This window comes from Vigna unguiculata, chromosome 6 (assembly GCF_037176805.1).
Source record: "Vigna unguiculata cultivar grain cowpea cultivar isolate G323 ecotype 2 chromosome 6, ASM3717680v1, whole genome shotgun sequence".
NCBI classification, from domain to species: domain Eukaryota; kingdom Viridiplantae; phylum Streptophyta; class Magnoliopsida; order Fabales; family Fabaceae; genus Vigna; species Vigna unguiculata.
Genome location: NC_140797.1, coordinates 37,263,743 through 37,291,557, shown reverse-complemented (window position 1 = coordinate 37,291,557; position 27,815 = coordinate 37,263,743). Strand labels below are relative to the sequence as shown.

Genomic DNA, 27,815 nt, shown 5'->3' with positions numbered 1-27,815 from the left:
CCTAATGTATTAATTTGTGCCTGCCTAATATTCATTACGTACTGCATGTCTCTGATTATCAAGCAACCTGATGAAGCAGTGAGCTCACTTTTCCTTGATGCTTTGAATGATTGGCCATAGTAAATGGTTCTGATTGAAAACTCTCAAAATATATTCTCGAGTAGCACGTCTGAATCTATACTAATACTTACCAAAACATTTATCAATTATTCAAAATAATCTAACATTGGATGTGAAATCAAGATATGGGATGCATTGATTTTTGTGATGCAATCATATAAAGATAATAATCAGTCTGTACTCAATTAATTTCTTGCTCAGATAGAATTTAAAATGGTCTTCAGAATTTTCTTCACTTCACTGGATTAGCATACAAAGTTTCACTCGTAATCACCATGGTATAGTTTCACTTGTTTGTGCCCGCAGCAGCCATTTGTCAAGCAGGAATTGGTACTACTGGTAAAAAACAAAAAGGACTTGTAAAATTTGAATCTCCAAACACTTGAAAAGAAGTTATTGTCATCTTTTCACTACACAAGATTACAAAATTTATATATCACAACTGACTGAAAATTTTTAAGAGTATAGTAGGGTAGAGTGGGAAGTGAGCTGGGTCACGTGAACTCTCTTGGACCAAATTAATTGGGCACAAACATCAATAGATAACAGTTGAGATGTATCAACTTCGGCTTTTATTGGGGTGTTGTGGTCGAAAATTGGTGGTGCATTTCAAGAGTTTGGTCCCCAACAACAGGGAAAGCAACAAAGAAGAGACTTAATATTAAGCAACAAGTGATGAATATATATACATACAAAGGGACCATGAAAGAAGCATTTAATGTATTTGGAGGAACAGTGCCAGTGGACTCAACTCTTTAAAATTTCCGATCTAACTAGGCTGGTGGAAGCAGTGCAGATTCAAATATATAGGGACCATTCCTTTCCCAATTTTATTAGTTTCTCCTCCATTCAAATTATTATCAACCTTTTACTTGCTAGTTTTGGAATCTTTTCACTTCATAATCCTCAGTCCTTATTGTTGCATTGCATCTACCTTTTTATTCCACATTTGTTTACTTACTAGTTGAATACAGCTTCAGACAGTTAATGGATGGGATCAGTTTCTGAAACATTTGCTTGCAGATCAAGGGATTACTATAAAATCTCACAAATATACCCTCTACAGTCATTACTATAACCCCAAGATAAGGTGTGGTCAATAAAATACAATACAGTCTTCTTCTAACTATTTCTTTTTTATTGAAATGATTTAATTTATCCCTTCGAGAAGCTGGAGTTGCTTTGTGATACATGGGCAAAACATAATAGAATGAAAAAATGAGTTGTAAATTCTAAGATTCTTTGTGGTTTAAGGACAACAAAAACTTGCTGCTACGATAATGATTTATAATGTGAGAAGAGTTGGAAGACACCAAAAACTTGTTGTTTCTCGTAATCACCACTTGTCTATTCTTTTGTTCTCCATGCCAGACCCTTTTACATCATAGTTTGTGCACTAATATATATATAACATTACTTTAATAATCATCTTGAAGAATCAATAGTAATACTTCATTCAAAATTACTTTAAAATACATTAAAAGTTAAGTTAGAAGTGTTTGTCAATATTTTATTATTACTAGTTATAAAAAGATGGCCTGTTTACTCACAATTTTTATTTAAGCTTTAGTTAGATTCATAAATAGTATGGATCTCATTATTTACTTAAATACGATGTGTAATGGCTTGCACCATTTTTTCTTACTCATGAACCATATTAATTTTATTACGCTTAATAGTTTTGTTCCTTTTTAACTTTTCTTTTTTTCAAATGTTGCATTATTTTTATTTTTAAAAGTAGACATTTATCTGCACTATTTTGCAAAGATGAAAAACTTAACCTTAGCTTACTAATAGATTATAAATAACTATATTAATAATTCACATCCTGTATTTTTTATTGGTTAGTTAATGAAGAATTTGATAGGATATTTAAGTGAGTAGAAATTTAAATATAATGTAAATATAACCTATTATTAACAACAATATCATTTGTATCCGCATGCCAGTGTTTATGCCATATATTCAAAGTTATCATGATGATATCTAATGCCATTATACACCATCCAAATTCAAGATGGCGATGATGATGGTAGATACATGGATATGACCAAAAAGCATTTTCTTATTATATCTAACTATAATTTATATCAAATATTTTTAAAGCAGGTCAAAATAACTTATTCAGAAAATGAACACCTAAAACAAACTTTTTAGGTGATGATTAAACCATATAATCCTACCAAACTCGGTCTTACATCTATCTCACACTGTTGAAATGATAATTTTTCATTTTTAACTATCACACATGTTCAAGTTTTTTGGTATTTAATGAATTATCTATTTTAGAAAATAGTAAGTTTAATCTAGTTTTATAAGATGTGTACTTAAATATTTATAGATGGTTCGTAAAGTAAATTTATATTATATAAGTAATAAAAAAAATTATATAGTTAAATTAGACTGATAATTCACTTATTTCAATTTTGTATTTCTGTTCTTTTATTTATTTCAAAAACTTTTGAAAACATAAATAAAACTGTACATAACATATATTTTTTCAAAAGCTTAATAATGAAAAAAAAATAAAGATAGACACAACTATCTTTTTCTAGGTTAGACTAGTCTTTAAACCATTATTGCATATGATAATTAATGATATAATTAATTAGGAATAAAGTATGATTAATGATAACTAATAAGAGAACAACTTAATAAAATGCATATATAAAGAGTTAGTTAGGATTATAAATGGTGAGTAATTTTCATTTATTACATATTTATAAATTTTCCTAAATTTGGAGAGTTATTTTGAAGTGATCTTTTAAGAAGACACCAACTTGTGGATAGTTATGAGTTATTATTTAAAAAATAAATGGATTTGAAACAATTCTTTCATTAAATCATGACATGATATTTGAAATTGCTTTAGAATTTTTCTGACTTGCTTTTGCAAGTGATGGTTAATTAAGAATAACAATTAATATTTTGTCCAAATTCATACTTAAATATAAATTAAAAAAACATAAATTTGTAAGTTGTTTAAAACTTTTTTTACTGTATAAAGAAATTGTTTAATAATTATGTGACATAATAGAGATCACAATTTTTTCTATATGGAACAATTTCCGTTTCAAATACTTCTTGTTCTTAGTGTGGAATTAAGTTTGTTCTTAGTGTGGAATTAAGTTATCTCAAGATTCTTTTATTTTTCGTTTCTATTTCTCAGGATTCACCTTTGAGTTGTTTTTGGGAAGTCTTCTAGAAGGAGGGTATATGTAGACATTCCGACCCTCAAATCAGTGACACTTTAATATAGTGCGTATATTAAAACTGAGTTAAGATTAGTCTGTCTTACTTTTGGACCTTGAACCTTCTTTTATATTACCTGGCTTTCATCCTGATTTCATTACTTTCAAGGTCATTTTCATTATTTCATAAGTACTAATAAACCTCATGAATTTTGTATTGTAACTGTCTAAGATCTGAATGCACCGTTATATTTCCATATTTCCATATCTTGCCTGAGATTCAGCGTTCTTGCTTGCATATCCCCGCACTAAGTCAAGGTGCACCTGCCCATTATTGGACCGAGATGTACTCGGCCTTCGTGGTCTGAGATGTACTCGGCCTCCATGGACCGAGATGTTCCCGACCTTTCACTACGCTAGTCACTCCTTCCACCATCAACTTAGGTCATCCATATGCCAAAACGGACCAACTGTACCTGGACTGATTGTACCTATTTTGCCTCTATGCTAGCAACATCATTTTTTCATGTGTCACTGGGTCGATTGTACCCTGGGCTGTTTATACCCCATTTCCCCTTTATGGTAGCAACATCATTTTTTCATGTGCCACTAGGTCGACTATACCCTGGACCGAATGTACCTTGGACCCTCTGTATCCTGTTTTCCCCCTACATTAGTGACATTATTTTCTCATGTGTCACTGGATCAACTGTACCCTTGACCGTCTGTACCCTATTTTCTTCCTACGTTAACAATATCATTTTCTCATGTATTAGTAGGTCAAGTACATCTTGGCTTCCCTGTACACTCCTTCTAGGAGTTATAAAAGACATTCAAGAAAGTATCCATATCAAATATAGAACGAATCTTAAAAAAAATCCTATAGAGTATATCATTTTTTTCCATCAAGCTTAAGAAGCATAAACCAAAATATATTAATGATGACTCAACTAAAAAAAAAGAACATAATCTTTTTCTCAATATGTTTGAACTCATTTTGTATAATTGCAAAGGGTTCTCAAACATACCCTAATTAGTTGACTATAGATATATCAATTATATTTTTTAAGATTATTTACTTTTGAAAGAAATGCTAAAATTAAAATATAAAAGATGAATGATTTGATTATTTGGTGGTGGAATTGACCTGCATGTGCTGAACCAACAAGACCTTGATTCTTTATTTTTCCCTTCTCCACGTGATATGAGGTACGTTAACACTGTTTTTTTGACCCAATATTTCAATAACTTTTCTTTTGAAAACAAATGTGAAAGTTGTCACACACAACTCATATGTGAAAAATTAGATTCCTAATTAAATAGACCAAAAGTTTGGCCAACTAATATGCATGCAGTGTAATTAATAAGTAGTCATAATCATGTGCCTTCTTTATAAAGCTTCTCCACGTCCCAAACACTACTTTAATACTATTCTATATCCCAATACATTCCTTCTATAAACTAATAATATGGTTCAAAAACTGGAATCTTCTTCGGAATATATGTTTTGAAGATATATGAATAGCATTTTAATTTTAATGATAAAACAATATAAATACATAACAAAAAATTATACCATATTTTTATCCATTCTAACTTTAACCGACCAGAGATACAAAAGTATAATATATATATATATATATATATATATATATATATATATATATATATATATATATATATATAAATTAAAATTTTCGAAAATATGTTATGATGCACTTTATTACAAAAAATACAATATTTAGTGATGGATTTTATTCCGCTGGTAATAATGTGTTACTAACAGATCTATCGACTAACCATTTCAGTTATCTTATTAATGGATTCTTCCGTCAGAAAGTGTACTGTTTTAAAAATATATGTCGATAATGTCGTATGTAAAGCACATATGTTATTATCTATAATGCACAGATACGAGTATTTGATACGTCGATTCGCTAATTTTGAAAATAATAGAATACGACATGTGATATATGCATATTTAAAATTATGTTTTTTCTTAAAAACATTAGAAATATATTATTATTCTTGTGTGAATCCAAATTAAAATCAAATGTATTAAATATTTTTAACACAAAAATTTATAAATTATTATTATCATAAAAACATTATTGGTTTATATTTTAGATACTTCATTGATTAATATCGATAAAGTATCAAATACGGATTTGTGTCATACACAAATGCATAATACAAAATGAAGTATCAATGCATCATAGGTCATTATCTATGATGCACCGATACTTCAACTTGGATAACGTATTGTGTCCGATACTTTAGGATACTTTAACAATACTTATGAAGTATCTAATTTATAAAGTCATAGTACACTACAATAAAATTTTTGAATAGTGATCAATTTTAGTGACAAAAAATAATTAGTCATTATATAGTGACTGAATTGACAATTAAAATAGTTCCAAAAAATTATAATTATTCTTTAAATTGATAATTAAAATAGTTTCAATTATGAATTGATTTTTAAATTGGTCACAAACATTAATTACCAGGTTTTGACTACCAAAATAATTGGTCGCTAATTAGGAAAATTGGATTCACACATTAACAATCACATATTTATTATGTTTGTAAGAATTATTGTACATTTCTCAATATTGATATATCATTTATCTATCACTATTGTATTTTATTATTTTAAAAATAAATGCATCGATATATCATATACGTATCGTATCTGATACACGTATCATATCATATTTATGCATGTCATTATCTATGGATCAATTTGTAAATGGCTAACTAAAAAATTGATTAAAAATTGATTGAGTTTTCACTCACCCTGCCTCTGAATTAGGTTTCCTTCCCCTCGCGAAGCAATCATGTCAGACTCTCTCCCCTTGCTTCAGTCCACGTTGTCCCTCTAACACCGTAAATTCGTTCTGTTCATTTCTTATATTATGTTATATATATATATATATATATATATATATATATATATATATATATATATTTAAAATAAATGTAAATGTATAAATTATGCATATACTTCAAATTTTTTATAGGTGCTAGTTAAATAACTTTTGTTTAATTCTTTTTCTAATGGAAAATGATAAATAATTTTCATTGTTTTAATTGGAAATGTGTTAAATAACAAGAGAATACCACTCACATTAAATGTAATATTATTTTATATTAACCATAAAATGTTATTTATAAATCAATAATAATCTAAAAATAAATAAATAGTTGTAACTCAATTAAAAAATATAAAAATTGAAAATATGTAATAAAAATTTTTGAATAAGTATTATTGTACTTAAAAACTAATTAAACTATAAAAAATAAATTTTCATTTTTTTTTGTAAATTGATCGACAAGTATTTTTATCTTACCACAAATTGATAACACCATAATTAATCCCACTTACGTTGACCAGACATTTTTTTTCTTCATTATTACGGGAACCTTCCATTTTTAACAAAGAAATTTTAATCATTCTAACATTAGAGAAGAAAATTCCAAAGGTACATATGCTTATTTTATACGTAGTTTTTATAGTGAAAAACCGGTACTATGTTTCTTTTGTGTTATTTGGTAATAATGTCATGGCATAATTAAATATGGGGGGTCCATATCCTACGGTTTCCTATGTGACAAAGGTTCCATAAATTAAATTAAAGCACACTTCTTTATGCAAATTACCAAATTTGTTAAACTTCTCCATCTCTTATACCTAATTTGTTATATAAATGTTAACCATGGTATTATAAAATGTATCATCAACATTATATCTTTATTATTATTTTAAGTTTCTCTTTCCTTCTCTCTTTTCATCATCATGGTGATGAAATGTTGAAATTATGGATCACCATTTCCACAAATTTGGTGACCCCCTTTTGTTTTTGGCCAAAGTTGAGACATAATGATACATGGAGTTGAAGCTTCTCATTCAATTCATTTTTATTTTTTATTTTTATTGTTTAGTGACAATGGTAGTTCCATAGATCACTTCATTGAGAGCTTTAACAAATTTGAACAATCACAAATTCATGTTTTTCCCTATTCATCATCATTGTTGCTTCCCATTCCAATACTTAATTTGTTACAATATTTGTCTCCTCCTTTTTTTCTTTATTATTTAATTTGTTAGAAACTCTTGTTAAATATTAATAAGAAACATCCAATATTTCATGTTTAATCGAAGCTAAACATAAATTCAAATTTATAAACAAAAATAATTATTTTACAAATTAATTTTGTGATATATATATATATATATATATATATATATATATATATATATATATATATATATATATATATATATATATATATATATATATTGCAATTGCAATTTCATGTTTTATCGAAGCTAAACATAAATAAATTTACATTGCAATTTTTGTAAGCTGGTTCGTGGGGATTGTTTGTCTTTGATCTTGGTTTTAATAGTTTATATACATAATTGAGTTAGTTTTTTATACCCCATTTGTGCATTAATTCTTTAATGTTGTCTTAGTTGGAACTTGTTTGAGAAGTTTCTATTGATAAATAAAAGAGATGGAGATGGATCCAGCAAAAACTAAAAAAGTGGTTGGAAAATAGAAAGGCATAAGAGTGGTTGGATGTGGATTTTGTTGTCATGCTCTCTCCCCAAACACGTCACAAATAAATATCATTATCAAATTTCTAATTCTGTTTTGCATTACTTAGCTCCCTTCAAAACTATGCATTAATTTGCTTAATATTTTATATATCACACACTTACATATGCTCTTCACCTTCCTTTGACTATGAGTTTTCATCCACTTTCTTTACATATTATCGATGTCTTTTTATATTTTTTTTCTCTAAACTCTAAATATGTGTAAATTTAATTATTTCAACCAAATTTTGTTAAATTTATTTGACCCTTCAAACACATTTTATGATAATTTCTTAATTAACATTGCAACAAAAATATGTCAAACGAGGTAATCAACTCAAATGTTATCAGGAAAAACATTTAAAACGTTAAATAAATTTAACAAAATTTGGTTAAAAATATTAAATACACACATTTCTGAAGTTAAAAGATTAAATTAGACTAAAATTTCGAGAAAAGATTGCTTTCAATATTTAATTCCAATTTTCATTATAAGAAAAGTTAAAAAAAATATATTTAATCTAATATACATTTTGACAGCTAAAAAGAGAACATTTTTTTTTTCAATATATAACATATTATCAATGTCCCTTTTTTACCGTAAATTTCTTTTAATGAGTTTGGATGTAACATTCTTCCGTGGTGGATTATGGTTTGAATATACTCAATTATTTATCGCTATAGATATTTGATTTTTTATCGTAATTTTATATATGGCTAGTCATTAAGCTTCTAGTAAAATTTGAATTTAGGTTTAGTTTTTTAAAAATCAAAATACAAAAAAAGTAAATAAAAAGTAAGAATAAATGTACCGTGAGCATTTTTTTTCCTCTTCTTTCCAACTAGACACATAAATATTTATATTTTTCATTAACTTTTCTAGTTTAATCAGACAAACTTATTTTACACTTATTTAATAAAAAAATAAAAAATAATAAAAAGACCCAAATGAATCTTTTTAAAAAATAAATTAAAAAGTTAGATTAAACCTAAAAATAAGAGATCAAAATAAATCAAACTAACAAAATTAGAACACTAAATCATTAATTAAACCAATTTAAAAAGATATATTAAAAAAAAAATCTAGTTAAACTACATATTCTCTTCTCATATAGATTACTTTATTCCTTTCTCTGGAATCAAATTCGGTCATGTACTTAAAAGAAAAAAAACTAAAAATAATAAAAACTTAAGCTTGTGTATGACTTAATTCTGTGTTGTCCTATTATATTTGTCTATAATATCCTGTGCACTACAACTAAAGACAAATTGTGATAAAAAACAATTTTTAATTTTCAAAAGGTTCCCTTTCTTTTTCTATCAATATTCTTTGAAAAGGTAGTTAAAGACAATTTTAGAATGCAATTTCAATTTCTATGCAGAGATTCCATTGACCTATTTCAGCACAAAGTGCATAATTTCAAATTAAGAGTATAATAAGACGTAGACTCATTGATTTGATGTTGTCTATCAATTGTAGACAAAATATGAGAAACAATGACCTTTTATTTTTCTTCAAAATCACATTTTCATGATTACATAAAGATCTAAAAAATGTGGAAAATTGATATTATAATACTCAACTTTACGACTTTAAATTATTCGTTGGTTTAATTTGGTTCCTCATAACTTCTTTTTATTTTAGTAGTAAATTTGAATTTTAATCAACCGTGAGATCTTTAAAAAAAATCAATCAATGTCAATTACTACTTTTACATGAAAATGTTTTTTGCTTCTTATTTCTCACCAATTTCTCCATACAAATATTCTTATTCAAAATATACGGAAAATAAAGAAGACACAATTAATATATTATTATTAATTTAGTCTATATATTTATTTGATGATTAATTTTTCTTTTTTTTAATGTTCAAATATTTTATAGTGGTCCCTTGTTTTTTAAAATTAGTGTAATAATCATTTCAAACCCCATTGCAAAAATTCACGTTAATTATTTGTATACATAAAATAAAATGACACACGTTTACAAATTTAAACCGTTTTACAGAAATTAATAACATTTTAAAAATTAAGAGAATCAATTAAATATTTATAATAAAATAAAAAACAAACTAATGTATTATATAAATAGACATCAAATAGTAATTTAGCTTTAAATATTGATATAATAAATTTATTGCTAATTAAATATAAACGGTATTAAAAGTTATATTTTTACCAAACTAATTTTTTATTTAATAAATTTTCTCATAACGTATTTACAAAAACTAGTAAAAGTCAGCACTATTCGGATCAAACAATTCACTGAAATACAACGAAGTAAACTAGACAAATTCTCGGTTTATTTATATATAATAGTTTTTTAAGAAAAAAAATGTTACTTTTATCTGTCATTTTCTAAATTTCAATATAATATTATTTTTCAATATTATATCTTTATTTCTATTTTTCTTACACATTGTAAATTGTTTGAAGAGATAAATCTGAAAAAAAAGTAAAATAAGTTGTTTATTCAAAATTATATTAAAAATATCATAATTAAATATTTTTCTTCATTTAAGTATAACAACCTTAATAAAATAGACCTATAAATGCTCTTCACTTGTTTTTTTTTTCCTTATATTTTTCAAATTTTCTCAATTTTTTTCTGACAAATAGAGTACTTAATCAAATGGGCTAAATTTAATTAAGATTGGTTAATTCATATATTGATGCCGAAACAAAAAAAGAAAACTCAAATGGAACTATACCAATAATGTTTGTACTAATTTAAAAGAGCTATTATTGTTTTATATAAATAGGTCGATCGTATAAATTTTTTGCTATATAACTCTCAAGAATCTTTCGATTTTTTAGTGTGACATTTTGTTATGTTGGGTCCAATACTAGAGTAGGTGAGAAGGAGAATTAAAAATGAAACAAAATAATATGAAAATTAAAACTAATCATCTTCAAATGATAATTATTTTTTTACATAATAAATACATGAAAAAAAAAGTTAATATTATAAGAAATTCTTACTAATTATTAAGATGTGTCCATGTTTTTGTTACAAAGAGATAAGATGGTATAATAATTTTGTAACCAATAAATAAATAAAGTGTGTGAAAGAAATATATATAGTAAAGGAAAAACCCCAAATAAATGTGTTGGTCACTTGATGCATGTGATTTTGGTGAAAAATTATTTTCTAGGATTGTAATAAAGACATTCACAACCTTTAGTTAGCATCCAAAGTCATTAATTGATAGTAATAAAGATGAAAAGGAAGAAAGAAGAACATGAAAGTGAAATCAAAGTTGAAAACTTTTTTTTTCAAACACAATATTTTTACCCACAAAAATGAGAATTCTGGATTTTTATTTTGGTATTAGGTAATGAAAGTTAAGTTAGCTAGTTTTAAGTAATTCTTTTTTGGTTAAATATGTTTTTGGTCCAAGTTTCAGTTAATTTTGGAATTAGTTCATCTTCGAAACTTTATACCAATTTAGTTATTCATCTTTAGAAATACGCGAATTTTGTCTTTTTTATCAAATTTTATTAAGTTTATTTGACATTTTAAACACATTTTATGATAATATTTGAGTTAACATTGAAGCGAAAATGTGTCAAACGATGTAAACAATTCAAATATTATCCTGAAATGCGCTTAAAACATCAGATAAACTTAACAAAATTTGGTAAGAAAGACTAAATTCACGCATTTATAAAAATGAAGGACTAAATTAGTATAAAATTTTGAAGATGGACTAATTCCAAATTTCACTGAAATTTGAGGGACTAAAACCATATTTAACCATTTTTTTTATAAAATTAAAATAAATTATTATTTTTATTGATACAAATTATACTTGATCCGTGAAGTTAACGCAAGTGCCGACCAATTTTACACACTAATTAAAGGTTGTCTTTACGTAACTGGAAATCATTTTTGAAGGCTTTTTCAATCTTGCCTTTTTTGTGTGACATCACAAGTATAGAAATATAAGTAAAAGCCAAACAAAATTAAGAAAAATAATAATTACAAATAAAAATATAATACCAAAATTACATGCATAATGATAAAACTAATAATGTGGTGACAAATATAGTAATATAATGTTCTATTTTCTTCATTTCCAAATAACTTCATAATGAACTTTAAAACTGAGTGATACTTTAAACTTCCAATGAAATATTACTTTTATTCTTTATCAAGAGAATGGTGATATTTTAACAAAATTGTTTTAATAAGTGTTATATTTGATGTTATTCGTAATTTGTATAAAAAGAAAATCTCAAATTAACGTTATTTTAGAATAAAGTATAATTGGTACTCCATCGTTTTTGTAAAATATTTTTTATTTATTATAATAAAATTTCTTGAATGAAAATAACCACATGATATAAAATATTAATTTATAAACTAAAAAAATATCAGTAACTAAAATAATTTTAAAAATTATAATTAATTTTAAATTGATAAATAATATAATTTTTTATTATGAATTAGTTTTTAAATTAGACATTAACATTAATTATTAAATAATTATTAAAAAATTGTTTTAAATTAAAAAAAATAATCCTTAACCGATCTCTAATTATATTTTTATCATTAAAACTGATTATTATTTGAAGGTTTTTTTAATATTTTTTAAATATCAAGAATTTTTTTTCAGTTATATTCTTAATTTAATAAATATGAAGAGAGAAAAAAATAGATACAATTAACAACAAATATAATGCATAAAATGTCTTTTCATTGAAATAAGACGATAATAATAATAATAATAATAAATAACTCTATGTTATATTACACATAGAAAACTATTCATATATATATATATATAAAATTACAAAAATATTTATATTAAGATTTGTAAGGTAAGTGCGAAGAAAAGAGAGTTGTAGATGAATAAAATCCATGTGACAAATTGATGTATGAATTCTTTTGAAAAAGATATTCAGATTTATTACTCCACATGTTTTGAACCAAACTACCTTTCAATATATATATATATATATATATATATATATTTTATTAGAAAAAATAAATATTGAAAATATGAAGATTTAGTTTGTACTTTCTAGATTGCTTAAAAAAAGCTTGGAAAATACAAGGAAGGAGAGAAAAGTATCACAAAGTCACTGAAAAAAAATATAAAACCGTTTTTCTGAATTTTGATGTTGCAGTTTCATGGTATGGTTTTAAAGTTTTGGCAAAATCATAGAAGTGAAGTGAAGTGATGTAAGACGTAAAATGCTTTTCCATCTTTGCCGTTGAAGAAGTCGTCATCACAGATAATCATAGTACATGTGTGTGCACTGTCTTTTCTCTCTCTTCTCACTCAACTCTCAAACTTTCAGTTCCAATATTAAATAATGCTCATAAATAAATGCAGAATTGAAGAAAGTCTCAAACTTTTTTTCTCCCTTTCTCTCTCTTGGGGTCTGGGGTAGGTCAAGAAAGAGAAGGATAGCGTCCATTCTGCATTGCCTTGCTGTGCTGTCAATTTTATTCTTTAATCTTTATTTTTGTTTCATCTTTCTTTATTTTATCAGCGAAAACAAAAAATTGAGTCACTTTCTCCAACCCTTTTTATGAAGCTTCTGCATTCTGTACCTTGCTGTTGTTTCTGCTGCTACCGTTCTCTTTTAGCAAAAAATGCTCCTCAATTTCATCCAAATTCTCTGCCTTTATGGGCTCTCACTGTGCTACATGCTCTTCTCAACGAAACCCACCTTCAGATTTTGATATCAATGCTCTTATTCTAACAAGTTCCTTCCAACAACCACTTCATTACCAAAGCTCAAGCACCCCACCAACTCCAATTTCCGCCTCAGCCAGTGCTCCCTCATTTGCTGTTTCATTTCTCTGGATTGGTGAATTCTGAGACCAGCACATGCTTCTGAATCCCCCCATGCTTCCTTTCAGGTGATTGTTCTCTTAAAAGCCTGTCCTTTCTCTCTCTCTCTCTCTCTCTCTCTCTATATATATATATATATATATATATATATATGTATGTATGTATGTACGTGTGAATATATATATCCAAGTGGTACAATGATGCTCCCAATTTAACATGTAAATCTGGGCTCTTTTGTTTTTTTTTTTTCTTCTCAAATTGAGAGTGGAATGTGCTACAAAGCTGGTTTTGGTTTCTTCTTGTTAGTGTTTTGAAGACCTGGTTTTGGTTTTTAGGATCTGAAGGTACTTGAGGATTTTTATTTTTTAATTTTTACATTATTGTAAATTTTGTGGTTGAACCTCTTTGACAGTTTCTGATCTTGTGATTTCTGTCAAAATCCATCAAAATGGTGTGCTTTTGAAGAAAAAAAAAATCAGTTCTCTGTGCAGTCATTTGTTTCAAGATTCAAGTCATTTTGTTTCAAAATTCAAGTCATCATCTTATTTTCTGGGAAGCCAAAAATGGGAAAAACGGGAGGGAATTGCGTTGGCTGTGGTCGGCTAGAAAATTGTGTTTCTGAGAATAAAGAGCAGAAATGTGTGTTGTGGTTATCTAATAATTCGTAAAGTTACCACAGAGCTGAACAAGCCTACTCACAGAAATGTGTGTTGTCCTTTCCTTCGCTTCTCCCTCATTTTTTTTTTCTGCCAAAATCTTGAGAGTTCCTTTTTTGTTTTTCATGAATCATATTCCTCTTTTAGTAACAGACATATTTCACTCTCTTTATAGCTTGATCTTTCTTTGTGTTGTCGAGTACAATCTTATGCGTGTAAAATTATAAGGGATTGGTTAGTTTGATAAACCTAACACTGTTCACTTTCTCTCTTTCCAAATCTTTCTTGTCATATTGTCTTCACTGCTGTTTATTCTTTGTAATTGTTCAAAAATTTGGGATGGACATGCTTAAAGCGACTATTTTGACCGTCTTGATACCTTTTTTGGTATAGTTGTAATGTGATATGTTCTCAACTCATGATTGATGTCATAGTTGCCCCCCCTATTTTCTTTCTGTTGCTCTTCTCCTTGCATATTGTAAACAGTGATTGTGACTATTGTAGAGTGAACTCTGCTTAAACCTTTTCAGTATGCTTCTAGAGAAGACACTTAAAGGTTCAATGTGATAATCTCTATGAAATAATTTTTCTTTTGATTTAGATCTAATGATCTACTGGTGTTTGTATATCTCTTGATATATAAAACTACAGTGTCATTTTCATGTTCTTTAATTCATTGAAAGTGCATTCCCCTGTGTCTCTCTCTTGATCTTACAAGTAGGCAAAACTTACCCTTGGCTTGAAATTTTTTATCTGTTTGGTGATCCTCAACCAACATGCTTCATTTTTATTAATCATGAATGGTTATGTTTGGACTCTTGTTTTCTGCAATGTTGTCGTTTCTAACACCTAGGTTTGTTATACATTGTTTGTTTTCATCATGCTACAGGATCCTAACTTCTGATTTATGGTTATGGTACCAACACAGGAACATATGATGACTGGCAAAGTTTACTCCATATTCAATTGCCAATATATTATTCCTTCCAGAAAACAACTCTCGATGAAGTTTCCTTCAACTTCAGTCACTTCTTTTCTTTTTGTCATAGTGATTCTTTTCCCTTTGGTTATTGCTGATCTAAGTTCAGATAAGCAAGCCCTTCTTGATTTTGCTAATGCTATCCCCCACCGGCGAAACCTTACATGGAATCCAACAACCTCAGTCTGTGAATCATGGGTAGGCATCACTTGCAATGAAGATAGAACTCGTGTTGTTACTGTTCGGCTTCCCGGCGTTGGACTAGTCGGCACCATCCCATCCAATACACTTGGCAAGCTTGATGCTGTGAAAATTATTAGCCTTCGGTCCAACCTACTCAGTGGAAATCTCCCTCCTGACATTGCTTCTCTTCCTTCTCTTCAGTATCTCTACCTTCAACATAACAACCTTTCTGGTGATATACCTGCATCACTGTCTCCCCAACTTGTTGTGCTTGATTTGTCATATAATTCCTTCACCGGTGTCATTCCCAAAACATTTCAAAATTTTTCAGAACTAACTAGTTTGAATCTCCAAAACAACTCTCTATCTGGACAGATACCTAATCTCAATGTCACTCAGCTCAGGCTTTTGAATTTAAGCTACAACCATTTGAATGGCTCTATTCCCAAAGCTCTTCAGATTTTTCCAAATTCTTCCTTTGAAGGAAACTCACTTTTATGCGGCCCCCCTCTGAGGCCGTGCTCGGGGGTTCCTCCTAGACCTTCTCCTGCCTTGACTCCACCTTCATCATCAACTACAGGGAGACAAAACTCAAAATACAAGTTGAGTAAAATAGCTATAATTGCAATTGGTGTTGGAGGAGCTGTGGTGTTATTCTTCATTGCTCTTGTCATTGTTATTTGCTGTGTAAAGAAAGACGGCGGCAGAGGCTCCAATGTGATTAAAGGAAAGGGCTCTGGTGGTGGCAGGGGTGAGAAGCCAAAGGAAGAGTTTGGGAGTGGGGTTCAAGAACCTGAGAAGAACAAGTTGGTTTTCTTTGAGGGCAGTTCTTATAATTTTGATCTTGAGGATCTGCTGAGAGCTTCAGCTGAAGTCCTGGGAAAGGGTAGTTATGGCACTGCCTATAAGGCCATACTGGAGGAGTCAATGACTGTTGTGGTGAAAAGATTGAAGGAAGTTGTGGTAGGGAAGAAGGACTTTGAACAGCAGATGGACATTATGGGAAGAGTTGGACAACACACAAATGTTGTCCCTCTTCGCGCTTATTACTATTCAAAAGATGAAAAGCTTCTGGTTTATGACTATATCCAAGGTGGCAACCTACACACACTCTTGCATGGTATGCATCTCTTTTCCTTAGTTTCTGTCAAATCTCCTAAAGTTAACTCTTTTTTCTTTCATTTTTGGTAGAAAACATGTTTTTGGCTACCCCTTTTGTAGGCTTGTTCATGTTGTTGTATCTGCGAAAACCAGATAAAATACGTTACTTCACCTTAAACTTGATCTGAATTTGATTACAGGTGGAAGAACAGGTGGAAGAACTCCCTTAGACTGGGAGTCACGGATAAGAATATCCCTTGGAAGTGCGAAAGGACTTGCTCACATTCATTCTGTTGGTGGTCCCAAATTCTCACATGGAAACATTAAGTCCTCAAATGTTCTTCTGAACCAAGATAATGATGGCTGCATTTCTGATTTTGGGCTTGCCCCTCTTATGAACATTCCTGCTACTCCTTCTAGAGCTGCTGGTTATCGTGCTCCAGAGGTGATTGAAACGCGAAAACACTCTCATAAATCAGATGTGTACAGCTTCGGTGTGCTCCTTCTTGAAATGCTTACTGGGAAGGCTCCTCTGCAATCTCCGGGACGTGATGACATGGTTGATCTCCCTAGGTGGGTTCAGTCCGTTGTTAGGGAAGAATGGACTGCAGAAGTTTTTGATGTTGAGCTCATGAGGTACCAAAACATTGAAGAAGAAATGGTGCAGATGTTGCAGATAGCCATGGCCTGTGTGGCAAAGGTGCCAGATATGAGGCCTAACATGGATGAAGTAGTAAGAATGATCGAAGAGATTCGGCAATCTGACTCAGATAACCGACCATCTTCTGAAGAAAATAAATCTAAGGACTCAAATGTTCAGACTCCATAGATTAACTTTGCTTTTGCTTTACCAGGAAATCACAAATCACAGCATAAGAGTGAATGCTTGGTCAAGGTTTCTCAAACTCTGTTCAAACCTCTCTGTCCATTTTCTTCAACATTTCTCACAGATGTTGTTTCTTGAGTTATTTTCTCCTGTAGGTAGGTTGTTTTCCTTGAATTCTTATTATGTATTAATTAACATCATCATTCAATTAATCATCTTCATTCAAGCACATTTTCCTATGAAAAAGTGAATATCGAAATGTTTCGCTGGCTTCCCAACGTAGTTAAAAAAGGTTGCCATGTCACAGTACCGTGCTACTAGATCATTGTGTACACGCCCTGCAAATTTAGGCATGTGCTAAAATAGCACATTTATTTACCAAATCTCTCTTGTTATAGAAATAGAAATATTCTCTATACTAAAAAAAATCAATTAAAGAATCAAAATACTTTTTACAGAAAATAATTAAAATCTTACGTAATAATAATAATAATAATGTGACATTACTTCACTATTTGTTTACTAAATTTCACTTTCATTATACAACCATTTCACTGCAATTAGGCCATACACCTTTCCTCTGTTTTTTATACTTCCACGATCACTCAGTTTTACTTTTTATCTCAACTTTGAGAAAACATTGAAGTTATGCTTTCATATAATCGATCATCTATGTAATAATCATTTTGTACTTTTAATAATTAAAATTGTGCAGGTAGAAAATGGATAAAAAAAGTTTGGACGCAACATAAGCTATTACTGCATAATATATGCTTAAGGAATGTTTTTTTTGTATGATTATTTTAATGTTAACAACAACGAACATTGATTTTCTATTTAGAGAGGTTGTTCACATAACATTTTTCTGTGTAACATACTCTCGGTTGCTTAATTGGATTAGATTTCAATTATAATAACTAAGTATATTTAACTGTATAATCCTCTAAGAACCTCTCTTTGTTTATCCTCCAACCTTGATTTGCCAGAAATAGGTTTGTGCCTCTGTGGTGACAAAAACTAGAGAAAAAAAGCATGATACAAATAACAACCCATTAATGATGTGAAAGCAAGTAACGTTCATTGGACACAGGTGTGTCTTCGCTTACCTTGAGGGTGGTGGTGGTGATGATGGAGGTGCCACCGAGGAATCCGGCGTTGCAGAGGGGTCCGAGCAGCCGGAGATCGAGCGGACACATGTCCTTGGGCGTGCATGACCGCCGCATGAGCTCCACCCTCAATGAAAGCGATTCCTCCATTGACCACCTTGACAACGGACGTTACCACCCATATTGGTTTGCATGTTGTGCATGGTCATGCTTTATTCTTTTCTTCTTCATCATAGTCATTCTCTTCGCATGCATCACCTACTTGGCACTCCTCAAGGCAGGAATGCCAAAAGTTTACGTGAGAGCCTTCAACGTATCGCAGTTTGAAGTTGATGAAGGGTCACAGAAGATGAATGATGTTATAGGGTTACGGCTATTGTTCTCTAACAAGAACGATAAGCTCAAGCTTTTGTACGGACCACTTTCTATTGTTACCACAAGTGAGGATATCTTGTTGGGGAAGAACAACGTTGATGGCTTCTATCAAATGCCCTTGAATGACACCACTCTGGACATGATTATGACAGCGAACAATGTTGATGTTAACACAGATGCTGCAGATGACTTGAAAGCAGACATCAAATCCAACGAAATGGTTTTTGATGTATATGCTGGAGGGAACATTGGTTTTAAGGTTGGGAGTTTAGAGATAAACAATGTCCCATTTCTAGCCTCCTGTAATCAAATCAAGTTGATGGATGTGGACTTTGGAAAAAGACCTCCATGTGATGTTAAACTTTTTTCTAGCAGGTAACATTAATTAACCATATGTTTGCTTTTCGATTTATGAACCTTATGGTTTAAGAAAATGTTAATATGTTTGGTTTTTAATTTATGAATCTTATGGGTCTTTAGACATAACTAGTTTCTTAATTGTTAATGTGTGTAAAATTTTGGTGCAGGGCAGCAACTTGAAGAAAGCAGCTACGAACAAGTTTAGCTAGGCTACATTTTATCACATCCTTCATCGTGGGAGGACAAGTAATTTATATTTATAGAGATTTGAGTTTCAGAAAATAGCCAAGTTTACTCACAAGTCATTAGAGACACCAACGTCTTTGAGGTTTCTCATTCTAGATAAAGTTCTGCATTGTTCATTGCGAACATGTATATATATATGGTCTAATTAAAGATATTGTTGATTACAAGTTACAATATATACAAATATATACAGATATATACAGATATATACAGAGTCCGAGCATGACAAAAAAAAAAAAAGGTTAAATATGTTTTTGGTCCCTCAAGTTTGAGCGAAATTTGGGTTTAGTCCCTCATCAAAACTTTTGACCAATTTAGTCATTCATCTTCCAAAATGCGTGAATTTAGTCCTTTTAACCAAATTTTGTTAAGTTTATCTAACATTTCAAACGCATTTCATGATAGTATTTAAATTATTTATACTGTTTGACACATTTTTGCTTCAATGTTAACTTAAATACTATCATGAAATGCGCTTGAAACGTCAGATAAACTTAACAAAAATTGGTTAAAAGGACTAAATTCACGCATTTTGAAAGATGAAGGACTAAATTGGTCAAAAGTTTTGATGAGGGACTAATTCCAAATTTCGCTCAAACTTGAGGGACCAAAAACATATTTAATCCAAAAAAAAACTACAAAAGAGATTTTGGATAGCAACTTTTTCGAGTTTGGATTCTCTGATTATTTTTCTCTATTGTATATTAAAATTATCTTACCAAAATATTGTTTTTAATACTTAACAGATGATAATAAAAAAAATTAGAAGAGAAACTGGACTCAATTTTTTCGCTCACGATCTCTTAAATCATTTCAAATACACTGAATACTCGTTCTCACTCGTTCATCAAGAGTAAATGTGTTGAAATTTTAAGGCACTTGCTAAAAAAATAAAAATAATTTTTTTTTTTGCAATGCATTAATTGTGTTTTTGATGATTTTTGTGTGTGTATATTTCTAAATGAATTAAAACCTTCTAGAATCCAACGCTTCTTCGATATATCCCTCTCTACCCGTCACTTCATTTTCTCCCTCATTGCTTTTCTTTTGGTTCTCTCCATCTCAAAGTTTCGGTTATGTCATCGAAACGCATCGTTAAGGAGCTCAAGGGTTTGCAGAAGGATCGTCCTACGTCCAGTGCAGGTGAGAACCCTTTTCTCTTTTCATTATACACTCTGATTTTAACGCTTCGAGTTCACTTTCAATTATTTAACCCTTTGTGTTGTTGTCTCTGCATGCATGACCTATCTTGTTTCGAATCGTTCGTATTTTTTTTTTCTGGTGTTTTGGTGCTTCTTTTTAACACTCGTGATGTTGGACTGATTCAACAAAACATAACCTAAATCGTTGTTTGCTGTTTTATTGTATGGTTCTTGTGTTTGCTTTTTATTTTACTGAGCCTGATGTGGTTATACTGATCTCGTAAGAATTTGTTGTCCAAAATGGCTTGGGGATGAATAGGAGACATGTTTCAAATTGTTGTTGCCGTCGTGTCGCGATTGTTGATTTTGAGGATAATTACAGACAAATGCTGCTTAAGTGATATCAATTACAGTTGTGATGGTGTTGTGGTGTCTGTTAGGATGCTGCAGGGTAGCTTAGGGTTTGTAAAGGAAAAAGACAGAAAAGGCATAAGGAATATAAAAACTTTCGATTTCAATGGGACACTTTGGATTTACCAAGACATATATGAGGTTGGCTTCCTCTTTCTTTTGGGAATTAAGGCATTAATGGCTGTGTACATATTAAATGTGGTGTCCGTGAAGCATAGTATCAAGCAATGAGTCCAGCAGGTTTGCCCATCTCATTCTTATTCTAGAGATTGTTTGGGGTTATATCTCCCTTGATTTCGTTACTGGATTGACAAGATGATGCCACTGTCACAGGTTTATAAAGTGATTTTTGGTTGTTGTGAATTGCCGAACTAAATGCACTCACTTCATTGCCTTAAAGCATCTTTACACAACGTGAATGGTGGCATATTATTTTATCAAGAATGTTGCCACTCTACATGATTTCCCAAAGTTGATTATAAGTGATAGGACCCTCTTTTTTCAGTAAATTCTAGTGAGTTATTTTGACTTTAGTGAATGGTTTTGCACATAAGCACCACTTACCATCCTGGAAGGATGGCTTAACAGAGGTGGTTAATCGATTTGCAGAAACCTTCTGTTCTTACGGGGCTGAAATGTACGTGTAAGACACGTCTACAACAAACACTACTCAACTATCGTCTTCTTCTCAATCCGATATGTATTTGGTTATCTTAGTGCAAAGGCTGAAATGGCCAGCAAACTTGAGCTTCCAGACTTCGGTTGTATTCACCTGATATTTCATTTTTCACAGTTGAAATGATCAGTGAAGAGTTGTTCTGCTACTACAACTTTGCCTTCAGGGCTGGCTGTTACTAATTTGGAGCCCCCTAGTCTTGAAGCTTTTTTGGCTACTAGGACAGGCAACAATGTCAGGAATGGCTGATCCTGTGGAAGTCACAGTCTGCAGAGGAAGCCTCATGGGAAATGGCAACTTCTATTATTGAGAAATATCCCAATATTTGCCTTGAAGACATGGAAACTTTCATACGGGGTGGTATTGATAGGAATCTACCTTCTAAGTGGGATAGGCCTTTTTAGACATGCCATCTAAACGCATAAACAGTATGGGGCGTAATATTATCTATTAGTGGAGAGTTAACTAGAGGAGAGGAGTGTTGTGTGGTTCTTTTATGTGGTGATCCAATCGTTTGTGAGGGGATGATATCAGATTTGGAAATAGACATTGAAGACAAGGGAACATTTCTCTGACTTTGGGGAGATTGCTCTATTGATTCTTCTTTCTTTGTTATTTTCTTGTTTTTCTGCAGCACCTCTGATACAAATTGTAGCTTCTTCTCTTTTCTTGCAAATTTAGTGAAGAGTGGTCTTGGAAAGCATTCCTAGTAACAAATTAAATTGTTGGATGATGTTATTACAGTCTTGATTTTCCTCATGTTAAGAATTTTTCTGTTCTTTGCTTGTTTCAGTCTCCTGTCTTTTGTATGCATAATTTTTCTCTTTGATATGGGGACTGATGATCTTAAGCACCCATGCTGGCTGCTAGTCAAGTTCTTCAATATCTGTCAAGTGTTGTAGTTTAGAAATTCTGAATTTAACGTCTGAGTAGTGCAGGTTGCCTTTAAGACTAGGTATTCCACCCAAACATCAACAGTAATGGAAGCATATGTGTTGACATTCTAAAATAACAATGGAGCCTGACCTTAACCATTTCTAAGGTTTGATATTACTTGTGTTTCGTGATTTTTTATGATTTTGCATAACGGTTTTAGCATTTGTAATTTCTGTGTTACCATATCCTCTTATTTTGACATTCGACATTGGAATAATATGTATTTCTGGCATATTATTGCTCGTGGCTACAACATAAATACAAACCTTGTTATGGCCCTGTTTGGATACATTAAGGTATGAACTTTTTTTTAGCAGAGGAACTCCCAAAGTCACTTCTACTTAGGCTTGAAATGTTGAGAAATTGGAGCTTATACTCAAATCGAGGAGTGAGATTATTTTCAACCATAAAAATTGTCTATCATGTACTGTAACTTGTTTAGTTTCTATTGATATGTGAAACTGTTGTGTCATGATGTTTTTAATGCTTCGAAATTTAACTAAAGACTTGTTTACTGCTTATGTTTAAGAATTATATTGAAAAAGCTGTGAACCTTCTTAGAAAGAGTATGGTTATTTTCTTCCCTCTTAACATCCTCATCTCACTATGTACGGTAAGGAGAGAAGTGTGGAATAAGTTGAGCGATGTAATGGAGGATGGAGAAAAAAACGTCGTGAGAATGTAAAGTGGGAGATTGTGGAAATAACATTAGCTTTTGTAAATTTATTGATTTTGCAAGAGTTCGTTGTAGTAATATTTTAGTTACAGAAGTAGCTTAAAATAGAAGTCTGTTCTTTCCGTTGACTTAAGATATAATTTTCAAGTCAACTTAATGAGATGAACATATGATTCACAGATATTTAACTTCTTTAATGGGTCTGCGTAAGGAATAGTGTCAACCGCATGAATGACAGTTGGACATAGAAATATGCTACGGGATGATCATGCTCCTCCTGTAGCAGCTCAATCATGTTCTATGAAGAAACAAAAGATACTTTTCGTGAAATATTGTCTTTACTTGTCAGTGGAACTGAACCATGGTAAGTGAATTAATTATAACTTATGAGTATTTCCTTCGAAGACATCGGTCATGGATGAAATTGTATTATAATGTCCCACAAACTTTCTGCTTGTGACATGCTATTCCAAATGAGTGGTAATTAAAGAAACTATAGTTAAGAACATGTATTGGACCAATTGCCTCTTGAAGCCGAATTTTACTTTTTTCATTTTCTGGTAGAAACAAAAGAATTGTCACAATTTGGTGGAATTGAAAAAAAAAAAGAAAAAGAGTTGTCCTTCTGGAGAGAACTGTTACAATTCTGTGTTCGCAAACTGAAAAATTAAACGAATGGGAAGTAAATTAAAAGGATGTCAAATACTACTATTTTTGTTCCAAATTCATGCAAATGAAATGAAAAGATACTGAAGCACTGTTATACGGTATTGGGTTGACCTCAGAATTTAATGTCTAGTACAGAAACATGCCTGCTGGAAACCACTGGGCATGCTGCTGCACGACAGAGACACGTTCAAGGTGAGGTCACCACAAATAGCTTCAATTCAAGTCAATGGTAAATAATATAATAAGACCAGTGGCTGATAAAAGCAGTGAGAGTCGTCTCTTAATTAACAAGCAACAAGTAAAGAAGGTGTGATTCATCTGTAAATGCAATGAATCTTGTGGCCTCAACGTAGATAATATGACACGTGCTCGACTAACTAGCACGCTTACTTGTCTTTGCTTCCTCTTCAAGCCAAAACCTAACCTAATTAAACTTTTTGAGCAAATTCCTCCTCCCTACAATACTTGGACCCTTCTTATGATGTTAACGTTTTCTTTCTATTGTTCAATTCATTCATAGCTATTGTTCATCCGCCTCTTTCCTCATGATGTTCAAGCATTTGAGCGCTAGACAAGTGGTTCAAGCATTTTTTAATAAAGACTGTGGGTTCAAGTCATAGGATCAAAGTTGCATGTGTAGCATTAGACTTTGTGTCTCTAAATTACATGACAATATTACATTGTAGTCACCCAAAAGTAAAATTGCACACTAAAAAAATTAAAGAAACCTTGACCTTTTATCTTTTTATTTGTATGCTTGATTGATATATTCCATCTCAGTCAGGTACTGTTAATTAAGTAATCCCGTTCGGTGTCTGACAGAGAATAGACAAACTCTGCAAAATATTGTACTGAAAGATATTACTGCCATCTGCAAGGTCATCATGGGTTGGATAAGCCCAATGCTCAACGGTATACCATACTTTCCACTACTCACCCATTTCTTCCTTTTCCTTTTATTTTTCTTTTATTCATGCCATGCCACGCTTTAAAACAAACTATAAAAAGTCACGTCAATTTCATAGTTTCAAGGTTTTGCTTCCCCTCCTTCTACCTCCCATTATTCTCTAAATCACCTAATTACAAAACTTCACCATCCATGGAACCATAAGAATTGCGTGGTTTCAGATTCACCGACGTGGAAAGATTCCACGTTCTTTCTTCACACCTCGCTTTCCTACAATCATTTTTCAAATCCTTATATAAAATAGAGAGACATTCTATTGTAAACATTCAAGAAACATGTAAACATAATACTAAAATACATACTATTAAGCACGTTTTGAGTAATGCATTGCTCCCTGAGTTGAAGGAACAAAAATTGAAAATGCTTTTGATAATAAAATGAGATTATAGTTTAGTTAAGAGTAATGGACACATAAAATAGTAGAAGACGTGAATAGATTTTGGTGGCAAAAGGATTTTTGTGTTGCCGACAGCGACATGAATGTACACACAAATACACAGTGATTCATGACCCTCCCCACTCAGACCCTCACTCACTCACTCCATTTTCCCTCGAATCTTCTCTCTCTCCTTCAATTCGTTACCCAAATCAAATCCCTGAGCTTCACGAGAAAAATATTTGCTTCATCCTCCAATGGGGACACACCCCGTGCTGCACCATAAATACCCTTTAATCCTACCTCACTCACCTTGGCTTTCTTCTCTCCACACTCTTCGCCTCTTTCCCGCCAACCTCTCTAACAACATCTTCTCTCTCTCTCTCTTCCTTACCCTTTGGAATAACCACCCAAAACCCCCCTCTTTCCTTTTCCCTCTTCCTTCATGCAATTAAAACCATCACCTTTTCCCTTTCTTCATTCTCTTTCTTAACATGAGTGACACAAACCAACCTTTCATGTCCCTCCAACCAACCATGAATCTCCGCCACCCATTTAACCCACCAACCTCAAGCTCTAATTTTTACACCCACCCACCATGCAAAACCCCCAAAAAACCCCAACCACCGCACAAGAAGCTCCTCCGAGTCATCCTCACCGACCACGACGCCACCGACTCAGACTCCTCCGGCGACGATGAAAGCCCCAAAAACCCCTCAAAACACAAAAAAGTGAAAAGAGAAATCACCCACATCACCATAAACTTTCCCTTTCTCCCAGAACCCCCAACCGTAACCCCTTCTTTTTCCACTAACCCGACCCCGTTAACCCAACCCGAGAAGCGGCCCGCCGCCCCTCGCCGCCGGAACAAGTTCCGAGGTGTCCGGCAGAGACCATGGGGACGATGGACCGCCGAGATCCGCGACCCGACCCAAAGAAAACGGGTCTGGCTCGGCACCTTCGACACGGCGGAGGAAGCAGCCGCCGTGTACGACGAGGCCGCCGTGAAGCTCAAGGGGCCTGACGCTGTCACCAACTTTCCCCTCGCCGCCGGTACTGGAAAAAGAGAACTCCGCGTTTCGCCCCCGGAGGCGGCCTGCTCCGGTGACGGTTTCTCGTCGCCGACGTCTGTCCTCACTTACTGCGACGGAGACTCCTCGCCGTTTGACGGTTTCCGTTTCGGCGAGGTCGATGCATTCGGGTTTGACATCGACGCGCCGTTTAGTCTGACGGACGTTAACATGGGCGTGCTGAATCAGCGCTACGCGAAGGAAGAGTTCGGCGAGTTTGACCCGGACGAGTTCCTGACGTGGCCAAATTAAGCGTCATTTCCTCCTTTCTCAAAAAACTCAGGGACTGTTTAGTAATTGTACTAAGTTTTTGTCGTATTCGGTTTTGTATTTCTTGGAATTCCGAAACTACCCTCGGGACTAAGTTTTTGTGCAGCGTAGAAGAGTGGAGAGTGTAGAGTGCTAGAACTATAGACGTGAGCATTTTGGTAATCTAATTAGAGAATTTTGTCCTATGCTAATTTGTGTAATTAATTTCAATCTCATGGAAAAGAAAGAAGATGAAGAGTGAGTGAATATGATGCAAAATATTAGAGAAGGCCTTTATTGTAGTTTGTTATATATATTTATAAAGTACAATTTTTATTAAATATTATTACTTTTTCGTCATTCTAATTCCTTGTTTGGTGAGGGCAAAACTAATGATTGGCTTTCTGTTTGGAAGATTTTGATCCTATGATTGGTCGTTTGGGATTCTTTGGTTAGTAGGAGGGTATCACAATGATTTCCCTAATATTATAATTATTTCCATAAAGAATTTCCGATGTACAATTTTTCTTTAATTTATTTTCTTTAAAATCGAGGATGGAGTATAAGTAGAGCAACTTATATATTAATATAAATAATTGAGATGAAGAAAATGTTTTTATGGGAGGAATTGAGATAGACATTGTTCTATGAGTGTTTCTTTAATTGTAAGGTAAAGAACAATCATTAACATAAGTCGCCTCAACTTGCTATTTTAAAATCTCTCACTTTTTCTTTTACCTTTAAATAAAAATCTGATTTAAATGTAAAAGTTGAAACTCGTGTATTTTATGAAATCAGCATAAATTTTATTTAATAAAAATGACTGTAGAAAAAAAAAATGTTAAAAACATTTTAGAATCATTTCTCTTCCTTTTACAAAATATCTTTAGTGAGGGTTTTGCTTCCTCAGAGGTGACCTTTCACTTTCTTATCTGATAATATTATGTAATCTTTATATACTTTATCCTGCCAAATAAAACGACAAAAATTAAAATAAATGTTTTATCTATTTATATTATTATTACAATTGTCATTTCTTTTGCGTATACTTTCTCAGCTAGATTTATGAGTCATAATTAGATTTATT

The 27,815-nt window shown here is 31.6% G+C and overlaps 3 protein-coding genes across 9 annotated transcripts; all 3 read left to right on the top strand.

Moving 5' to 3' along the window:
• The first annotated feature begins 13,255 nt into the window (after positions 1-13,255).
• Positions 13,256-17,681, top strand: LOC114188736 (putative inactive receptor kinase At5g58300). Of its 3 annotated transcripts, none has more exons than XM_028077367.2 (3): positions 13,256-13,792; positions 15,309-16,662; positions 16,844-17,681. In XM_028077367.2, the coding sequence occupies exons 2-3, from the start codon at positions 15,315-15,317 to the stop codon at positions 17,470-17,472; spliced, it is 1,977 nt and encodes a 658-aa protein (XP_027933168.2). In that variant the 5' UTR covers positions 13,256-13,792; positions 15,309-15,314; the 3' UTR covers positions 17,473-17,681. The 3 variants fall into 3 exon arrangements, with proteins under 3 accessions (XP_027933168.2, XP_027933169.2, XP_085531412.1); XM_028077368.2 differs by lacking the exon at positions 13,256-13,792 and adding an exon at positions 13,926-14,068; XM_085675286.1 differs by lacking the exon at positions 13,256-13,792 and having other exon boundaries at positions 15,273-16,662.
• Positions 17,682-18,510: 829 nt separating this feature from the next.
• Positions 18,511-23,447, top strand: LOC114187771 (Late embryogenesis abundant (LEA) hydroxyproline-rich glycoprotein family). Of its 5 annotated transcripts, none has more exons than XM_085675288.1 (4): positions 18,511-19,325; positions 19,483-20,699; positions 22,724-22,827; positions 23,039-23,447. In XM_085675288.1, exons 1-2 carry the CDS (start codon positions 18,595-18,597, stop codon positions 19,517-19,519), a joined length of 768 nt encoding a protein of 255 aa, XP_085531414.1. In that variant the 5' UTR covers positions 18,511-18,594; the 3' UTR covers positions 19,520-20,699; positions 22,724-22,827; positions 23,039-23,447. The 5 variants fall into 5 exon arrangements, with proteins under 5 accessions (XP_085531414.1, XP_085531415.1, XP_085531413.1 ...); XM_085675289.1 differs by having other exon boundaries at positions 21,018-22,827; XM_085675287.1 differs by having other exon boundaries at positions 22,724-23,447.
• A 2,111-nt stretch (positions 23,448-25,558) lies between these two features.
• Positions 25,559-27,069, top strand: LOC114187770 (pathogenesis-related genes transcriptional activator PTI6-like). Its single transcript, XM_028076139.2, has one exon. It carries the CDS (start codon positions 25,904-25,906, stop codon positions 26,729-26,731), a length of 828 nt encoding a protein of 275 aa, XP_027931940.2. The 5' UTR covers positions 25,559-25,903; the 3' UTR covers positions 26,732-27,069.
• The last annotated feature ends 746 nt before the right edge of the window (positions 27,070-27,815 follow it).